We start from the raw sequence: 18,554 nt of genomic DNA on the forward strand, positions 1-18,554 counted from the left end.
TGGCAGGGGGCCGGGCGGGGCGGCGTGGGTCCCTGCACCCCTCCTTGAATGCAGGGCGGGTGAGGCCGGGCAGGGCTCTGGGGCGGCGCGGTCTCTTCTATTAGCCCGGTGCAAGAGCTGGGGAAAGGGTCTTCGCGAGCGGCCGCGCCCCGCCGGTGGGGTCGGCTCCCCGGGCGGGGCCCGCGCTCACTCCGCTCGTGCGCACGCGGAAACGCCCCGCGCCCGGGGGCGGGGCGGGGCGCCGGTGAGGAGGCGTGGCCGAGATGCCGGGGGGCGGGGCCTCCCAGCTGGCGGGAAGGTGGTGAGGCTGTGATGCCGGGGGGCGGGGCCGAAGCCGAGGGGCCGGCAGGCGGGAAAGCCGTGAGGCGGAGACGCTGGGGGCGGGGCCGAGGGCCGGCGGGCGGGAAGGCGGTGAGGGGGGACGCCGGGGGCGGGGCCTGCGGCGGGGGCGGGGCGAGGGCCGGCGGGCTGTAAAGCGGTGAGGGGGGACGCCGGGGGCGGGGCCTGTGGCTGGGGCGGGGCGAGGGCCGGCGGGCTGTGAGGGGGGACGCTGGGGGCGGGGCGAGGGCCGGCGGGCGGGAAGGCGGTGAGGGGGCCGCCGGGGGCGGGGCCTGCGGCGGGGGCGGGGCGAGGGCTGGCGGGCTGTGAGGGAGGACGCTGGGGGCGGGGCGGGGCGGGGCGAGGGCCGGCGGGCGGGAAGGCGGTGAGGGGGCCGCCGGGGGCGGGGCCTGCGGCAGGGGCGGGCGGGAAGCCGGCGAGGCGGCGATGTCGGGCGCCGAGGGTCTGTGGCGGGCGCAGGTGGGTCCGTGCGCGGTGCGGGGTGGCGCGGGGCGGGGCGGCGCGGGATCCCCAGCCCCGTGGGACACCGGCGGTGGGGGTGGCGGTGGGATGCCCGCACTGGATCCGTCCCCGCTGCCCCGTGGGCCCGGCCCGGCCCGGCCGCGCTGAGCCTGGCCGTGCGTGCTCCCTGCAGGACGGGTGGGTGGGCAGGCACGTGCGGGTGGTGCTCACCCCGCTGCCCGCCCCGGAGTGCCGCCCGCACAAGCCCCGCCGCGCCAAGGAGCCGCCGGCCAGCGCCCGCGCCTTGCTGGAGATCTCCGCCAACACGGCCGCCCGCGCCATCCCCCCCGCCTCCACCGCCGCCGCCACGGGCCTGGACGTGGACGTGGACATGGACGTGGACATGGACAGCGACACCAGCGACCCCGACGGATCCGCCCTGGTGAGACCCGGCTGTGCCACACTCCCCGCTGCTGCCGCCGCCGCCGCCGCGGTGTCACCCACGGCCTCCCCCGCACGCACGCCACTTGTGTTATAAAACCAACATTTCCGCACCTCCCAACTACTCTTGTAGTGTCACCGACATCCTCCGTGCACGCGCACGCACGCACCGCTTGTGCGATAAAACCAACACTTCTGCAACTTTTAACTGTTCTTGCTAAAAGAACCAGCTTTTTCACAACTTCCAACCTATTTTGGTCGTGTCGCCGACGGTCTCCGTGCGTGCGCACGCGCGCACCACTTCCATTCGTACGAGCGGAGGAAAAATAAAACGAGCATTTTCACAACTTTCAACCTATTGTAGTTTCACGGACAGCCTCTGTGCTTGCACGCCCACACCGGTTGTATTATAAAACGGGGATTTTCACAGCTTTCAACCTGTTTTTTGTTTGGCTGCCTGCTGTTAGTAGGGAATCGCCAGATGTCACTGAGGAGCGTAAGACGAGCTGTAAATTTTGGGGGTCTGTGTATTGCTCATAATTAGGGCTAAGCAGCAAGGCCACGTTCATGAAGATGAACTTGACTTGTTTGAATAATTTTTCCTTTATAAATAATGAACCTTTAATTGAAAAAAAAGGGGGGGGGGGGGCTCTGTGTGTGATCTCTTCTCAATAATCCCTTCCAGAGATTTCATAGACGTTCGGGCTAGAAGGGACCTCATAAGATCATCAAGCTAATAACAAACCGTCTCTCTTTACAGGCTTTGCTGTTCTGATATAAGCAGCCCATTCTGGGTGCTTCCTTACTTATTATTTCAGTATCGTATTATGAGCACAATGTTTTATTAAAACAATTTTAACTTTTATAGAGAACTCGAGCACGAATCTTCAAAAATCCATCTTCAAAAACACGCGTGTGCATGGGTACATGCATGCGCATGTGTGTGCACGCATGTGCACAGAACACACCCATCCTGCATTAAAACTTGCTTGCTTCCTGCCAGCGTTTGGCATTAAGAAGGCAATCAGGACTCATAGTAGAGATGATGTCTTTTATTAGGCCAACAAGGTTTTTGTCAAAAAATCTTGCAAACATCTTCCTGCTTAATAAAAGCTAATATCTCTACTAGGAGTCCTGATTGCCTTTTCCTTTAAGCCAATACAGCTACAACCTGGATACTTGACGCATGAAATTAATAAGGGTTTCCTAAAATTACTGCATTAACTGCCTTGCCTACAGATTTCTTCATATCTCCAAAGTCTCACCATGTCAACCTGTGCTCCAGAAGGCACAAACTCAAAGTTTTCCATTAGCTCCTTAATATCAGACTCTGATTGGAGCTAGTTTTCCTCTTTCCTGTTGTGGGGAAAAGCAATAGGAAAGCTCTTTGCGTGGGAGCAGCTCTGCTGCTTGTGTGTCACAGCATTAGTTTTGATCCCTTTGGCAGCGCTCAGGCAAAGCCCTGCTATTCAGGAGGTCAGTGCACTGCTTGTTTTCTTTCTCCAAGCCTCCCGGGTTTTTTAAACTATCCTTCAGGTGGCTTGTACGTTTTGCCATTCATAACTTCATGCAGTAGCAGATATTTGGGAGATGCATGTCTGCTCATCTTAGAGCAAAAATCTTAACTATAAAAGAATGCAAGAAATGTTTGAAACTTCACATCTTCTAAAGGTTTCTAGCTTGTTAGAATAAAAAGAAAAGTTTGTGTAGTGCTTTGTCTTCTCGGCAGTCCTGGCCTCCCGTTGCACTCTGCTTATTAAAGCTATAATTGCCTTCCTTTATTTTGTGCAGGAGGGATCTTCGCAGTTGTCAGCCTACGAAAGAAAAAGACTCAAGAACATTAAAGAAAATGCTAAATTTTTTGCTTCTCTGAAGCTGCATGAGGTTTGTATAGTTTCTTTTGAGAGCAAACACAAAATATTGGCACTCTAACTCGAGTGGGAATTACTGTACAGAAACGACCTGTGGTCCATGTAGCTGTGAAACGTGTCCCCAGTAATACGCAATGTCCGGTGCTTTGAAGGAGAGCATAAAAACTCCAAGGAACGCCAGACTTCACAGTGTTGGACTGTCCTTTGAACCGAGTTTTTTGGTAGAAGTTTAATCTAAAATTTTGAAGGGGGAGATTTCAGATAAGACATAACACTAACTATTATCTAATACTTTGTGGGAGTACTCTAAAAAATGCTAAGGAAGTGACATTTTTCATTTCCCGTACATATGCTGATCCTGGTCTCTGTAGCCTTTTTCCAGACTCATTCTCTCTCCTGTGTTTTCTTTATTATTAATTCCTCGTGCGTCCTCTTTTGGCAGCAGGGTGATGCAGCAAAGTCCACGCGCTTGTTTATTTGCTTATGGGTTGAGGGGTGCGGACAGAATAGGGAGGGATAAAGCTGAGATTCAAGAGCTCCTTTCCAGCTAGTGGAATAGAAACTATCTAGGTGTGTGGTATGGGGAGTGCAATGAAGTGTACAGGATTGTGTGAGGAGGCTGTAAACTGAATTAAGTACTAATTTAGCTGCAGCTGTATGGATCTTGGCACAGGCCGCAGAGCCTGCCCAAGAAGCAGGGCAAGTCAGCTTTTGCTGAGCTCCACGGTGCTATCGTGACCAGTACCTTGGTTTGCTGGTTTATGGTCATCTGCAATATCTTTGTAGTACCCAAAGTTTAAGGCATCTTTCTTATCTGCACACACCTCTGCCAAGGTGGGCTTACCAACTGTGCTTTAGAGAGCTGCATATGTCTGCGAAAATGATGCTTTGAGCAAGCGCTCGGTTATCTCCCACTAGGCTTCTCTGTCTGCAGGTGTACTGAATCCAAGTCCCTGATTGACAGCAATGCTATAGCATTTGTGCAGCCTCTTGTGATTTTTTTTTTGCTAAACTAAAACTACTTGTGTCTTCAAACTCAAATATATCATCGGTTTTCATGCGTACGGTTTTCTCTCGATTTTTTTATTTCTACTTGGTCACGCTCTGTCTGGCGTTTTTGTAGGGGAGGTATAGAACAGCTAAATGAACCAGACTTTGCTGTTTTATGCCGTCCGCAGAACTCAGTGCCATTTTTTGCCATGGGTAGAAGATCAGGTAGCAAAAACAAGAGAAAGAAGCAACACAGCTTGACTCTTGGGCTCCCTTTTTAGCCTGAAAAATTGGAAGTTAGGAAAATAATTTACAAAGCAAAAAATGGACAAGTTAGATTATTCATTTTGATAGAATAAATGTGAAAACCTAATATTTTGGTTCATTCATACACCTAAAACAGCAATACCATTACTTTATCTTTAGTTATTTTTTCACACAAAAGTACAGTATCTGATGCTTCTAAGACTTTTATTTCTCTACTTTTCAGTCGGCTGCAAGACTTCGCAAAATAGCATCTAAAGTACAGTCCCATGGGATCAAAAGGTAAAAAAACCAAACATATCTGAGAGATGCTGTGACTTGTTTTTTGTTAATTCTGTGTGGGGTGGAGGTTCTCCCTGAATGTGTATAATAGAGAGCACTAGGGCTGTGCGAGGCTTCAGACCATGCTTTGGATCTGGAGAAGCTTCAGACGCTTTGGTGTCCGAAGCATCATGTCCGGAGCGAAGCGCTGGCTTCGTTAGGCTTTCTGAACCACTTTGGAAAAGCTTTGGAGCTGCTTTGGAGATCCAGCCATAGGGTGTAATGGGGAATCAGTGAAATATCTATAACTTTTTGTTGTTTTTTGTCTGATTTGGATGAAACTCACAGGGATGGTAGCTTCTGCTGAGAGCATGAAGCCTGCGAAGTTCCAAGGAGATAGGTGTAGGGTTTTGGGAAGAACTGCACCCCAAATTCGTGAAAGCAAAACTCATGTCACGTCTATGTGTTACACCACAGGGGGGTGAAAACTGCAGGGGTGGTGGCCCCTGGTGAGGCCACAAAGCCTGCCAAGTTTCAAGAAGATTGGTGCAGGGGCTTGGGGGGGAACTGCACCTCAAGCTGCTGACAGGCAAAACTTGTGACATAGATGACCCTGTGTGTGTTAAGGCACAGCGGGGTGAGAACTGCAGGGATGGTGGCCCCTGGCGAGGCCATGAAGCCTGCCAGCTGTTGAGGAGATCGGTGCAGAGCTTGTGGGTTCTGGTACCTGCACCTCTGGCTGCTGACAGGCAAAACTCGTGACGTGGGTGCTTGTGCAACTGTCTGTCTTGGTGAGTGTGTGGGGGGGACACAACTACCGCAGGCCTGGCTGCTAAGCTGCTGTGTTACCAGTTACTGATCAGTCATGATTCACTCAGGGACCACCTCAATACACAGTTGTTAGCTAATGTAATCAGTTAATTAGCAACAATCAACACCTACAAAACTGCACACTAAGGAGAGGAAATAATCAATACATAGATTCATAGATGTAGGGTCGGAAAGGACCTTGTAGATCTTCTAGTCCAACCCACTGCCTGGGCAGGAGACAAAAAAAACTGGGCTCAAATGACCCCAGCCAGGTAAACGTCAAGCCTCCTCTTAAAGACCCCCAAGGTAGGAGCCAGCACCACTTCTCTTGCAAGTTTGTTCCAGATGGTAGTTGCCCTGACTGTGAAGTAGCACCTCCTGATGTCTAGTCTGAACCTACTCTAGCAACTTTTGGTCGTTATTCCTTGTTACTCCAGGAGGCGCTCGGGAGAACAAGGTCTCTCCCAAACCCCACTGGTCCCCCTGGTAAGTTTATAGATGGCCACCAGGTCCCCTCTCAGCCTTCTCTTGCGAAGGCTGAACAGGTTCAGGTCCCGTAGCCTCTCCTCATAGGACTTGCCCTGCTGCTCCCTGATCATGCGAGTGGCCTCCTCTGAACCCTCTCCATGCTGTCCACATCCCGTTTGAAGTGCGGCGCCCAGAACTGGACGCAGTACTCCAGCTGCAGCCTGACCAGCGTTGCATAGAGGGGGAGGATCACCTCCTTGGACCTGCTCGTGATGCATCTGCAGATGCACGACAAGGTACGGCTAGCCCTACTGACCGTGTTCTCGCATTGTCGGCCCATGTTTAATGACTCCAAGATCTCTTTCTGCCACTCTGCTTTCGAGAAGGGAGTTCCCCAGCCTGTAGGTATGCTGTTGGTTCTTACTGCCCAAGTGCAGCACCTTGCACTTGTCAGTGTTGAATCCCATCCTATTCTCATTCGCCCACCCCTGTAACCTTTCCAAGTCCTGCTGTAATCTGTCGTTCCCTTCTAGCATGCCCACATCACCCCAAATCTTGGTGTCATCTATGAATTTAAACAGGCAGCTCTTCACCCCCTCGTCCAAGTCGCTAATAAAGAAATTGAACACTGCGGGCCCAAGGACCGAGCCCTGGGGGACCCCACTGCCCACTTCCCTCCAGGTCAAAAAATGACCCATCCACCACCACTTTGGGTGTGACCCCTCAGCCAATTTGTCACCCATCTGACTGTGTAAGCGTCAATGCTACAGTCGCCTAGCTTTTTAATGAGAATGAGGTGGGAAACAGTGTCAGAGGCCTTCCTGAAGCCCAGAAAGACTACAGCCACCGCAACACCTGCGTCCAGTGATTTTTATGACCTGATTGTAGAAGGCAATCGGTTTGGTCTGACAATCAACTGCCCCAAGACAGAGTCAGTTGGACTTTGGAACAGCTTCAGCCGGATCGAAGTGGGAAACTGATCCAGCGCTCCGGATCGGATCGCTGGCATCCGAAGCAGCCAGATCCAAAGCTGGATCGAATAGCTGCCTACTCGCACAGGCCTAGACAGCACACACGTGCATAAGCAAGCGCATTAGAGATCAGCAAGCAGTATCTGTATGGCACGTCTAGACTTCTGATTACATTATACTGTCCCTGTAAATCCCCATATGCATATACAGCATCTGTAGCAAGTTCACTATGTTCAGTGTATTCTTCCTTATATCGCTTTTCCAAGGAAAGGAACATAAATATAAGCATGAGTATCTTTTGATCAAAAAACCCCCCAAAATAGCTATTTTTGTGGTATTCTCATCGAGATATTCAGGAGCCACTTTTTCTTATAGCGTTTTATTTGCTGTGCTGGCTAAGGGAAAAATCAATCTAAATGATGAAAGGAAATGAAAGGGAGCTAAAGAGAAAAATGAGGAGGAAGAAAGAGAGAAAGCCCTAGCTATATGAGAGGAAGGATAACTAATGGATATAGAAGAACATGCATTAAGCAAAAGCAAGCAAAGGTAGGAAATCAAGCCATGGTACAGAGGGAAGAAGGAAATAAAATATTGCATGAAAGAAAATGAAAATGAATATTAAAGATGAATGAAGTCTTGGAGGGGAGCGATGAGGAAATTCACACCATAAATAGAAAAAGTTGTGAAAAGAAAAGTAGAGCAGCTAGAGAGAGGGTGCATTGTAAATGCAAACTGGAAGCATTGGAAGGGCAGGCCCTTACCAGTGGGGTGTTACTGGATGGAAATAAGATGACAGTTTTGACAAAATGACGTTTCTAGAATGACTGTTTGGGCCACTGGTCTGTGTCAAGTTCCTGGAAATAGGGGTCCAAGCCACTGAGGGAGGCTTCCCGAGGAATCAAATGCGTCTGAGTTCTCTGGCTATGTATTATCTGATATGTATTTATTCCTCTAGAGTTAAGCCCAAAAAGGCAGGAGATGAGACAGTGCGTCGAAGGTCCATGCGCTTACAGAGGGTGGACCCATCGGGAGTTCCACTGCCAGAACTTCCCGCACCGCCAGAAACAGTCGTCGATGAACACGTGAGATGGGGGAGGGCAAAAGAAGAAATGTGTCGGTAGCCTCGCGAAAACAATCTCTGTATTCAGCCCTTCGGTTCATAGATGTTGGGGTTGGAAGGGACTTCAGCCAATTATTGAGTCCGATCCCCTGCCTCAGGCAGGAAAGCGCGCTGGGGTTCTTCTTAAGTGTTGGTGGTTGTCACTTGTAATATTTGACACTAATCAATTTTGTTCTATCCCTTGGAGATACTTGGGAAGTCTTTCGTGCAGTGCCCAGAGGAAAGGGCAAATTTGTTCACCCTCATTTGTCTTGCTTAGTCGTTTGCTTCAAGGAAGTGATCAGGGGTTTTGCGGAAACCAAGTTTGAGATGAATCTCAACAGAGCTTGCTCTGGTCCGTTCTATCAAAATGTAATCTGGTGATGGAAGTGGAGCATTCAATAGTTAGGTCAATGTTCTGCACCTCAGACTGCTGAAATACGTTCCCTGCTCTGTAATCTCATGATTGAATTTCCGATAATATGAAATATTCTTCGATTCAGAGTGGAGGTTGTATTTCATTTCAAATATTTTTGCTCTGTTTTGCTTTTGTTTAACTGTAACTGCGGTCTGATTTTAATCTAGTTTCATCTTTGTCTGATGCACTTACCTGTATTATTTGAGGAAGATGCACAGGCAACAGATAAGATCATATTCTTCTGAGTTGATTTAAATTTCTCTGTCGTGCTGCTGAAGTAACGCCAGTATTCTGCAATGCAGTCCTTGAAGAGAGCCTTTGCTGGATGCAAGGGAAGAAATAAAAGGGGGAAAATATTAGGGTGGCTATTTGTTGACCCACTTGTACTTGCTAATTAATTTTCCTCCCTTCCTTTAAATAAGATGCTTTAATAGGAGTTTCTCATTTTGATGCACCCTTTCCACATTGTAATATCATAAAGTGTGGAAGGTTCAAGAGCTGAAGAGCTCCCTTTGGTTATTAATATTTCTAATGTGATAAATTAAGGGGGGAAGTTGAAAGGAAAATAAATCATGGTATTTATTTAAAATAATTTCTACCCCATTTGTATCAAACAGCCTCTGTTGCCACCTGGACCTCTTCAGATGGTACCTGCAGGTGAGAATACAAGCAAGGTGTCGACTAAGGAGTTTCTGGATAGCTGGGCAAAGATAAGTGAGGTATTGCTGATCAGAATACATTCTCTTTTTTTCATAATGTACATTTAGTCTGAGCTCTTAATAAATTTTTCTCCAAATAAATTTGTCCTTTCCCCTCCCCCATCCTTCTGTTTCATAATGTAGATAAAACCAGAGGATACAGAAAAGCATGTGTATGACATAAAAAGGTAATCATCTAACAATGTATTTCTCGAGCTCTCTAGTTCTAATTTTTTTTTAATTCATTAATATTTTGATAATGTTGCCTAGATATGAAGACCGTCTGAGTTGTATGATCCTCAGTGAAGATGCTGTTACAAAAGTTGTCAAAAACCGAATCTGTTCTATGGCTATCCATCCTTCAGAAAGCAGGACGCTGGTGGCAGCTGGAGACAGGAGTGGGCAGATTGGTCTCTGGGATTTGGTAAATGCTTTGGAGTTGCTGGCTTAAAGGATGGGACAGGGTTGTGTATGAATTTTATGGGAAAAAGCCAGGTAACAGGCCAAAAATGCAATTTTTAATTGTTTGAGACCCACTGGAAGGGAAGCTCCATTGCTTGGTTGTAATAGCTGTGTGACAATACAGTTATTGGTGAGGGAGGGATTAATGTTTAATTTTGCATGACTTTAGGATGATTGCAGTGGGAGAATCATATCGTGCCAAACGGCACACATCTAACCTCTTGTAGAAGATTTATTAGTATCATCATTATATATTACCTCTTGTATAACCTCTTACATAATATCTTATTTATATAACCTCTTGTATAATATCTTGTTTATATAACCTTTTGTATAACTAACCACAGGCATATAAATACAAATAAATAACCAGCACCATGGTGTGAGTTAGAAAACTTTAGAAAATGTAAAACACTTTAAAAATGACTAAGGAAGATTTTCTGTGCATTTGGGTTTTGTGAGTTTTATGTGCAGCATGTTTCAAACCAAGAGAGCCAGAAATGCATGCTTTTCCCTCTACAAACCTGGAATCCTAGTGCTCCTCTCCCTAGAGCAGTGATTCTCAACCTTTTTAGACCTAGGACACCCTGTCTTAGATTCAAGGCCCCCCCCCCCCCTCCCCCCTTGGAAAATGCCAGCTCTTAGTTTTTACTCATTTTTGGACTACACAAAAAATAACAGAGCAATTCTTCTTTGGCAAAGAACTCAGGCCACAGGAGGGCATGATTGTTTTAACAGTATGAATTCTTATTTGAAATCTCAGTTTCTCTTATAGTTTTGGTCAGTAGGGTCAGAAGGGACCTGAGCAGATCATCAAGTCCGGCCCCCTGCCATGGCAGGAAAGAGTACTCGGGTTAAACAACCCCGGTAAGGTGTTTATCCAGCCTCCCCTTAAAGACCCCCAGGGTAGGATCCGGCACCACTTTACTTGGGAGTTGATTCCAGTTCCTAGCCGTCCTGACTGTGACGTAGCGCCTCCTGATGTCTAGTCTGAATCTACCCTCCGCCAGCTTGTGTCCATTATCTCTAGTCACTCCTGGCAGTGCTGGGGGGAACAGGGACTCCCCCCCAATGCCTGCTGGTCCCCTGACTAGTTTGTAGACTGCCACTAGATCCCCCTCAGCCTTCTCTTGTGGAGACCGAACAGGTTCAGGTCCCATCGCCTCTCCTCGTAGGGCCTGCCCTGCTGCCCCGTGATCATGCGGGTGGCCTCCTCTGGACCCTCTCCATGCTGTCCACATCTCTCCTGAAGTGCGGCGCCCAGACCTGGACGCAGTACTCCACCTGCGGCCTGACCAGTGCCTCACAGAGGGGGAGGATCACCTCCTTGGCCCTGCTCGTGATGCATCTGGATGCATGACAAGGTGCAGTTGGCCTTCCTGACTGCATCCCCACAGTCGGCCCATGTTCATTTTGGCATCAATAATGACTCCAAGATCCTTTTCCACCTCTGCACTGATGAGAAGGGAGTTCCCCAGCCTGTAGGTGTGCTGCTGGGTCTTCTTCCCCAGGTGCAGCACCTTGCACTTGTCAGTGTTGAACCCATCCTTTTCTCATCCACCCACCCCTGTAACCTGTCTAGGTCCAATTGCAGCCTGTCCCTCCCTTCTAGCGTGCCCACTTCCCCCAACAACTTAGTCAATCCTGTTTGCACACTAGCAGTGCTAATGTTGTGCAACACCCTGTGGCACCCTTGAAAGGATCTCAAGGCACCCAGGGCATGCTGATTGAGAATCACTGCCATAGGAAGGAGTCATCAAATTAGTTTCATAACCACACGTAAGTGCCTTCTAGCTCTGAACCATCACGGCCACAACATCACTTTTTTAGCTCACATTTATAATATGCACAAGCTGCAAAACCTACTTGTTTTGTGCTCAGCCTTGTCCTTAATAACTGATGCTAAAGAAATCACAAATAATATTTTAAGCTTTTTAGACAAGTAAGTTTAGAAGATTAAATGTGTTGTTACCTACAGAGACCTGGCAACTGATGGTGTGTTTTCTCTGATTTTAATCCAAGTTTACTGGAGTTAACACAGTTTAAGAAGCAGACATTTGTATCTCTGAAAGAGAATATTAGTTCCAAAAAAGAAACTAACTTTGATTCTAAATTTTGTTTGACAGTAGCAAAAAAAATTTTACTTTTCTGTGTTTAACTCCCAAACTGAATGTAACAAAAGCAAACAGATGTACAGGTTGTAATGGAAATCATGGTGAGGTAGAGTTATGTTTTAGTTGTCACTGAAGTTGCAGCTTCTATTACGTCTGGGAAGTATAATTATGAAACTGAAAGTAAATCTTGCAGCCCTTGCAATTAAGCCAGGTGCGCAGTACTGAAAAGGATGGGGGGAAGAAAATCCAGACCTAGCAGTTGTATTTTCAGCTGCCTACAGTGAGCAAAATCATGCACTCCTCTACTTTAGAGGCACATTCTCTGACTTTGCTGGTAAATTAGACTGAGCAAGGACTGCAGGATTTAATGCTGAGGCCCAAATAAGAGTAATGTCTAAGTGTGGACTGCTGGAACCAATATCTGCTATTATTTCAGCTTGCTGATTTTTTTTTTTTCTTTTTTAATGCAGCTTTTGAAATGCAAGTCAGCATTTATTGTGATGCATTATTGAAATTTAAATGCTTATTGCTCTTTTAAAATTTAAAGGTAGAAATAAATGTACTGGTTAATCTGTTATGTTCATCCAATTTCTTGATTTTTTTTTTTTTCTTTTTTTCAGAGCTGTAAACCTGAGGATGGAGTGTATGTCTTCATACCGCATAGTTACCCAGTAAGCTGCATGTATTTTTCTCCATTTAATCCTGCTCATCTGCTGTCCCTGAGCTATGAAACGTTACGCTGTGGGGATGTCACCAATGCTGTTTTTGACGAGGTGAGCATACTCACCGTCCTGTTACGCTCCAGTCTCATCGGTCTGTCTGTCTGGGTGGCTATGATGCGTGTTCAGTCCTATTATACCAACAATGATTTGTCAGCTGCTCTAGTTGCTAGGAAGTTCTTGCATAAGGATGTGTAAAGAAACCTTTTAAATACTAAAAAACCAGTGAGAAATTTCCTAGTTGATAACCTACCTGGAAAATCTGGATTGTTTTTTTATTCAGCTGCAGTGTTTCATAGAGCCATAGAAAATGAGGGTTGGAAGGGACCTCAGGAGCTCACATCTAGTCCAGCCCCCAAGAGATGTTGTCTTAAGAGATCGTGGACACTTGCCTTACTGAAAAGGTTAAAATAGTCTGGCAGATAACTCATTTTGACTCTGCATAACTCTTGCTTATTTGAACACTTTGCTTCTTTAAAGTGTGTGTCTTAAAGGCAGCAAACACATGCACATTGTATTTAGAGGGCCTCTGGAATCTTAAATCACAGTGCAATGCAAAACTCCTCTTAGCTCTGGTTTGTTCATCCTTCAGATGAAGATAATGGCTAGTATTCCATGATGGTCTCCATTGTGGGGCAGCTGTTTTTGCTGAGCGCTTGCTCTCTTTTCCCCTCTATCCCCTGTCTTTGGTTAAACCTTCAAAGTATAATCAATTAACATAAGTTAATTGGGGGCCTTCAAGAAGAGACTGGACAGGCACCTGGCTGGGATCACGTGACCCCAGAGTTGGTGACTCTTCTTGCCTGCCAGGAGCAGGGGGTTGGACTAGATGGTGCACTGAGGTCCCTTTCGACTCTAGGAATCTAAGTCTAAGTGTTTTTTAAGCCTTTTTAGCACTAGATTAGCTGGGAACAAGGACTCTTGGTAAGGAAGGAGCTACAATGGGCAATTTGGGAGGCCAGAGAACACGCCAGGATTGGGCCCTTTTCCTGAGACAGCTGCTTGGGAAATCATAGGTAGGGCCCAGTGGCGCTGTCATGTTTGGGAAGGAGACAGGTGATGCTATGAGTTTTGTTCCCAAAAAGGGTACAACAGTGAGAGGATCATATGGGGCAGTTTTTGTTTTTCTATGTTTTAGACTGTAAGCTCTCCGTTTAGTGTGCTTATATAGTTCATTTTCATTGGTCTCATGAGAGAACTGTCTAAATGCCTTGCTGTTCAGGGGTAAGGCTGTCAGATATTCAGTCTGCACCAATTATTTCTTGTAGAACAACAATGTAAAAGTTCTCAGCAGCAATTAAAGCAGTCTGCATTGGATCCTGCACTGCAGTTATTGTAAAAGGTTGCCAGGGATCGCACTGATTAATTGGACTGTATTTTGAAATAAGTGTACGCTGACTGACTTAAACCACTGTTATGTGCTTAGGTGTACAGAAGCGAAGATGCCCAAATGTCCTCCTTCGACTTCTTGCCAGATAGTGTCTCCACCTTAGTGGTAGGGCACTGGGATGGTGATGTGGCTGTTGTGGACAGACGAACACCGGGAACCTCTGCCGAGCTTTCTGCAAGCCTGAATTCCAAGGCCACGAGGACAGTTCACGTTCATCCAGTGAACAGACAGTTTTTTGTTGCTGCTGGCTCAACGTATGCAGTTCCACATATTATTGTGATTCCTACGCTGTGTGTTCTGTGTTGTGGTTTCATGCTAGAGCACTGGGAATTGGCTATCAATGGCATCTGTGTAGGTAGAGGCGCCATCCAATAACACTTACGATGGGGAAATTAATTGAACCTTAATTTATATTGAAGGGCTTTCTGATTCTGCAGAAACCTATTCTTAAAAAAAATCTCAAAACTGGAAATAATTTGGCTTTTCTAATACTTTGGTGTTGGGAAAGGACTTACGTGACTGCTCCATTTTTGAGGAAAAGAGTATGACAGACCCTTCAGTTGTCCTGCAGGAATCCTGAGTAGCCCTGTAGGGATTTTTAACACGTTGTGAGAAAATAAGGCCTTTAAGGTTGTCCTGTGACAGACATTATAAACATCATTTTGTGTGGATGTTGCAGGAACGTTTGCATTTATGACATACGATACCTGAAGCATGCCGGAAACAAACCTATATGCCTTCTCAGTGGGCACACAAAGAGTGTTGCTTCTGCGTATTTTTCTCCTGTTACTGGGAACAGAGTGGTGACGACATGTGCTGATGATAAGTTGAGGTAAGAGGATGTTGGAAGGAAGTTTTTTACATGGCGAAAACAGTTTGGATGTAAATGGAATTTATTGTCTTTGATAACTTTCTTTGCTTAACGTTTTTAATGAAAACTAACTATTCAAGAAATTGTAACAACAAAAATGATTTTCTCATTCTTTGCACTTTAATTATTCTCTTTTCTCTTTGGGTTCAACAACAGCAAATATGAACTTACATAGCTGTATCTTCAAAATCTGAGTAATGAAGCTCAGTATCGCACCTGAAAATCCCTAGAACCCAGATTTCTGACATGATTCTACTAACACTTTTACGGGCAATCGGGTGCTTTTATTTAACTGCCTGTAGCTTGATCAAGCACATGGCATAATAAGAACCAAATTTACACTGCAGGCTGTAGTTTAAAAAGCTGGCCTCCCTTTCCCTGCTGTCAGTTTGATCATAATGCATGTGATCTTGCCATCTAAACACTCGATTGCATCCACAAATTGGGTGGCTTAAAAGACCTGAATGGCACAAACAAATAGTAGGTAAAACTTGGAGACCTAGGTAAGGCTTGGCTACAAATTGGACCCTATATAAAACATTTGTTTGTTGTTGTTGTTTTTAAGGACACAAAAATTAGACGTGTTCTCTCTGTCTCCCCTTAAGAAAAGAATATGTGTCACTTCCTGTGTATGTTTAATTCCAGCTCAGTATAGCCAGGAGGATGTGCAGTTTATGTATGCCAGATCTTACGGTTGTATTGTGGAATAAACCTTGGAAGGAAGACTATTGCTGTCAGAATAGCCCCAACCTAAAAGTTCAGACTGAGTAAGAGTTAAATCACATGAGTGCTGAGGTGTGGATTAGCTTTCAAAGTGGGTGACCTTCAACTCAAGCCCTACAGGGGCACGAACACAAAGTAATTCTGTTCCAAATGAAAAATTTGGAGCATATGTATCAGTGACAATTGGACCTTATAGACCTGGACCCAAACCAGAATTGATAAATACTATACCTTTTACTGTGTTCCGCATTTGTATTCATCTTGTGATAGGCAGGCAAGGTTCTTTGAGTCAACGTGATATCTTTTATTAGATCAACTGAGCAGTTGGAATGAAGTTCTTTGCAAGAGTCACCCTTCTTCGGGCATAGGAAGTCTGCTGTTCTGAGACTCCAAGGAATGAGAGAAGCTATAAGTGTGGCAGGATGTCAGTGAGAATGGAAATAGGCAGAGATTAGAAAGACAAAAGATAAAGGAGGGGGAAGAAAGCAGTGGGGGAAAAAGGCCAAAGGGAAACACTGCATTGGTAATAATACAAGGTAAAAAAGAGGCTCTCAGTGAAATAGCTGGAAATTAGGAAGACAAAGGGCAGAAAAGTAGGGGAGGGAAGGGGAGAAGAGTTGGGGAGGGGGCGGGGAAGAAAAGTGTAAGAGGCCGGGTCTGGCAGGTGGTCAGGCAGGTTGTAGTGTGTCGTACATCCAATGTCTGTACTGAGCCCACGATTTTTTGTGTGCAGTAGATTTATGAAGTGGAGCTCGTAGGCTCATCTACGAAAGGTGTGTTGTAAGTGCCCTTTGAGGATTAGACCTGGGAGATCAGAGCGGGAGTGGCTGTCCTGTGAGATGTGTGCCCCCACAGATAGTTGGGTATTCTTGTCTTTGATAGATTTTCAGTGTGCGTTCGTTCTGGTGCGCAGTTGTTGTTTGGTTTCTTCTCATGATAGAGTATTCATAAACCTTTTAAAGGTAAAAGTCCTGGTTTTAGTTAAATATGTTTTAACATGGTTTTCACCCTGTTTTGTTTTGCAGGGTCTATGATACCAGCTGTTTATCATCTACATTGCTGCCTGTCGCAACTGTTAGGTAAGCAACACACCAGGGCTGAAGATGTAGGTCCTGTGCCTGGTCTCTACTGTAACACCAGCACCGTCTTGTGCTGGCAGATCCCAGGTTGCACAGTCCCTTCTGTGGGGTAAAGGCTGCTTTGCTCCTGGGTGACTCACAACAGCTGGAACAACACTTGGTGTCCCAGACCACCGCTGCAGTTAGAGCTGCCCTGATGGTACTCTTGATTGCATGGAGGAGTGGTCTCAACTGGCCACTGAACTGAGCACTGGGGTCATGTTAAGCTGCCTTTACTTGCCCACCTATCCTGCACGGGGCACAGCCTGCACACAACCCAAAGCTGAGGCCACAAAGTTTGTGGGAGGAGTTTTTAATATATTTTATTTAACCGAGGCATGGAGCCAGTTTTGTGGTTTTGTGTTTTTAAAAATATAAAATTAAAACACCAGAAAAAAACATATTTTGAAACACCTCAGAGTCGCAGCTTTTGATTATGAAGAGCTCTGTTTTTAGACACAGGAATATTTATTTTCCCTATTTCCTTCCCTTCACTCCTGCCTCTCGGGTCCAAAGGCTTACAAACCAGTCGCCTAATCAAGAAGGGCTGGGTCCTTTCCCTCATACTGGGCATAGCTAATGTAGGGTCACTAAAGGACTGGGGTGTGCTAGTGCTCCTGTGGGGACTAAAACTGGTTCGAGGGTCTTGCCTTTCTGCCCAGAGTCAGACCAGTTGCCACATTTTGGAATCAGGAAGGAATTTGACCCCACAGGCAGACTGGTGCCGGATGTAGGGGGTTTGCCTTTCTCGTAGCAGGGAGCCTGGCCCTCTCCCTTGGATCTTTAACCACCATTGCAGCGGCCGGACACAGACAGCCCTCGTTCCCCTGCTTTACCCAGACCAGTTTAGGGGACTTTTGCATCTCAAGGCAGAAAGCCTTTGTAGTTGCGTGACAGGGTCGACTAGTTTTAGGAGTATGCTACACCAGGACAAATCAGGTCATTTGGATAGGGGTGATCCTACCTGGAGCAGGGTGGTGGATTAGGTCAGCTCTGGAGTCCTTTCCAGCCTTACTTCTCTGTGATTCTGAGTGGCTTGGAAAATTTACACTTTTTTAATGGTTTTAAGTATTTTCCTTGTATTTTCACCAGAAGACACAATCAGAAGCTTCAGTATTTTTTAAGTGGTTGCTGACATGGAAGTATTATTTGCTATACTTTCCTTACCTCCTAGTCCTCCCTTCTGTCCCTTCACATCCAGCTGTTGAGTGTTGAATATCCTATCTAACAAAGCCTGAAGGTGATGCTGTTTGAAGCAAGGATATATAAGTGTGTGGAAATGGATAATCTTGGTTTAAGCAAGTATTAGGATTGGCTGTATTGAATGTGTATCTTTCTGAATTTAGTGTTTAATTTTCACATTTTATCTCTTCTTATTTTTCTGAATAGACATAACAATAACACAGGACGCTGGCTAACTAGGTTCAGAGCAATCTGGGACCCTAAGCAGGAAGACTGCTTTGTGGTTGGCAGCCTGGCACGCCCAAGACAAATAGAAGTCTACCAGGCCACTGGGAAATTATTGCACTCTTTCTATAATATAGATTACCTGGGTTCTGTATGCTCCATCAATGTCCTGCACCCCACTCAGAATATTTTAGTGGGCGGTAACTCCAGTGGCCGTCTCCATGTTTTCAAGGATTGAAAAATGTTGCTGACTTTTTTTTTTAAATGTGTTGCAGGTTCAGTAAGTATGAAACTATTCTTACGCTAATTGTCTTTGCTCTGGGCAAAAAGTGCATTTAAAAATTCTAAAAATAAAGTATGTAGTTGGAAGCATTCAATATTTTCATTAAATCTGTAGCAGCTCCATCCTAACAACAAAATACTGGAAAAAAGCTGCATATATATGTATATATGTCGTGATTTTTACTGGATAGTCATCAACAATAGCTTGACTGTTAGACACTTTATTGTGCTGACTGCCCCAGTATAGAAACCTCAGGCGTGGGCCTCAGGTGGTTTTCACATATGGTATGGTCAGATTGTGGCTTTTTCAAAATGTGTCTGAACCCAGACCTTGATTGTGTTGTGTATCAATAAAACATGCCATTTTAGTAAAATGTCTGACATTGTCTCTAAAATC

The 18,554-nt window shown here is 46.1% G+C and overlaps 1 protein-coding gene across 1 annotated transcript; it reads left to right on the forward strand.

The window, feature by feature from the left end:
• The first annotated feature begins 743 nt into the window (after nucleotides 1–743).
• On the forward strand, nucleotides 744–18,531 carry WDR76 (WD repeat domain 76). The gene is made up of 13 exons (XM_014601156.3): nucleotides 744–798; nucleotides 974–1,222; nucleotides 3,013–3,105; nucleotides 4,573–4,628; nucleotides 7,812–7,938; nucleotides 8,991–9,092; nucleotides 9,216–9,259; nucleotides 9,342–9,495; nucleotides 12,268–12,420; nucleotides 13,793–14,010; nucleotides 14,436–14,588; nucleotides 16,376–16,429; nucleotides 17,858–18,531. The coding sequence occupies exons 1-13, from the start codon at nucleotides 766–768 to the stop codon at nucleotides 18,111–18,113; spliced, it is 1,692 nt and encodes a 563-aa protein (XP_014456642.3). The 5' UTR covers nucleotides 744–765; the 3' UTR covers nucleotides 18,114–18,531.
• The last annotated feature ends 23 nt before the right edge of the window (nucleotides 18,532–18,554 follow it).

Source organism: Alligator mississippiensis, chromosome 11 (genome assembly GCF_030867095.1).
Source record: "Alligator mississippiensis isolate rAllMis1 chromosome 11, rAllMis1, whole genome shotgun sequence".
Taxonomy (NCBI): Eukaryota; Metazoa; Chordata; order Crocodylia; family Alligatoridae; genus Alligator; species Alligator mississippiensis.

Excerpts from the sequence above, each read along its gene's own strand:
- WDR76 (XM_014601156.3), top strand. The coding sequence starts at position 766 with ATGTCGGGCGCCGAGGGTCTGTGGCGGGCGCAG. Across the intron at positions 4,629-7,811 it reads CAGTCCCATGGGATCAAAAG|AGTTAAGCCCAAAAAGGCAG; the intron begins GTAAAAAAACCA and ends TTATTCCTCTAG. Across the intron at positions 9,496-12,267 it reads AGATTGGTCTCTGGGATTTG|AGCTGTAAACCTGAGGATGG; the intron begins GTAAATGCTTTG and ends TCTTTTTTTCAG.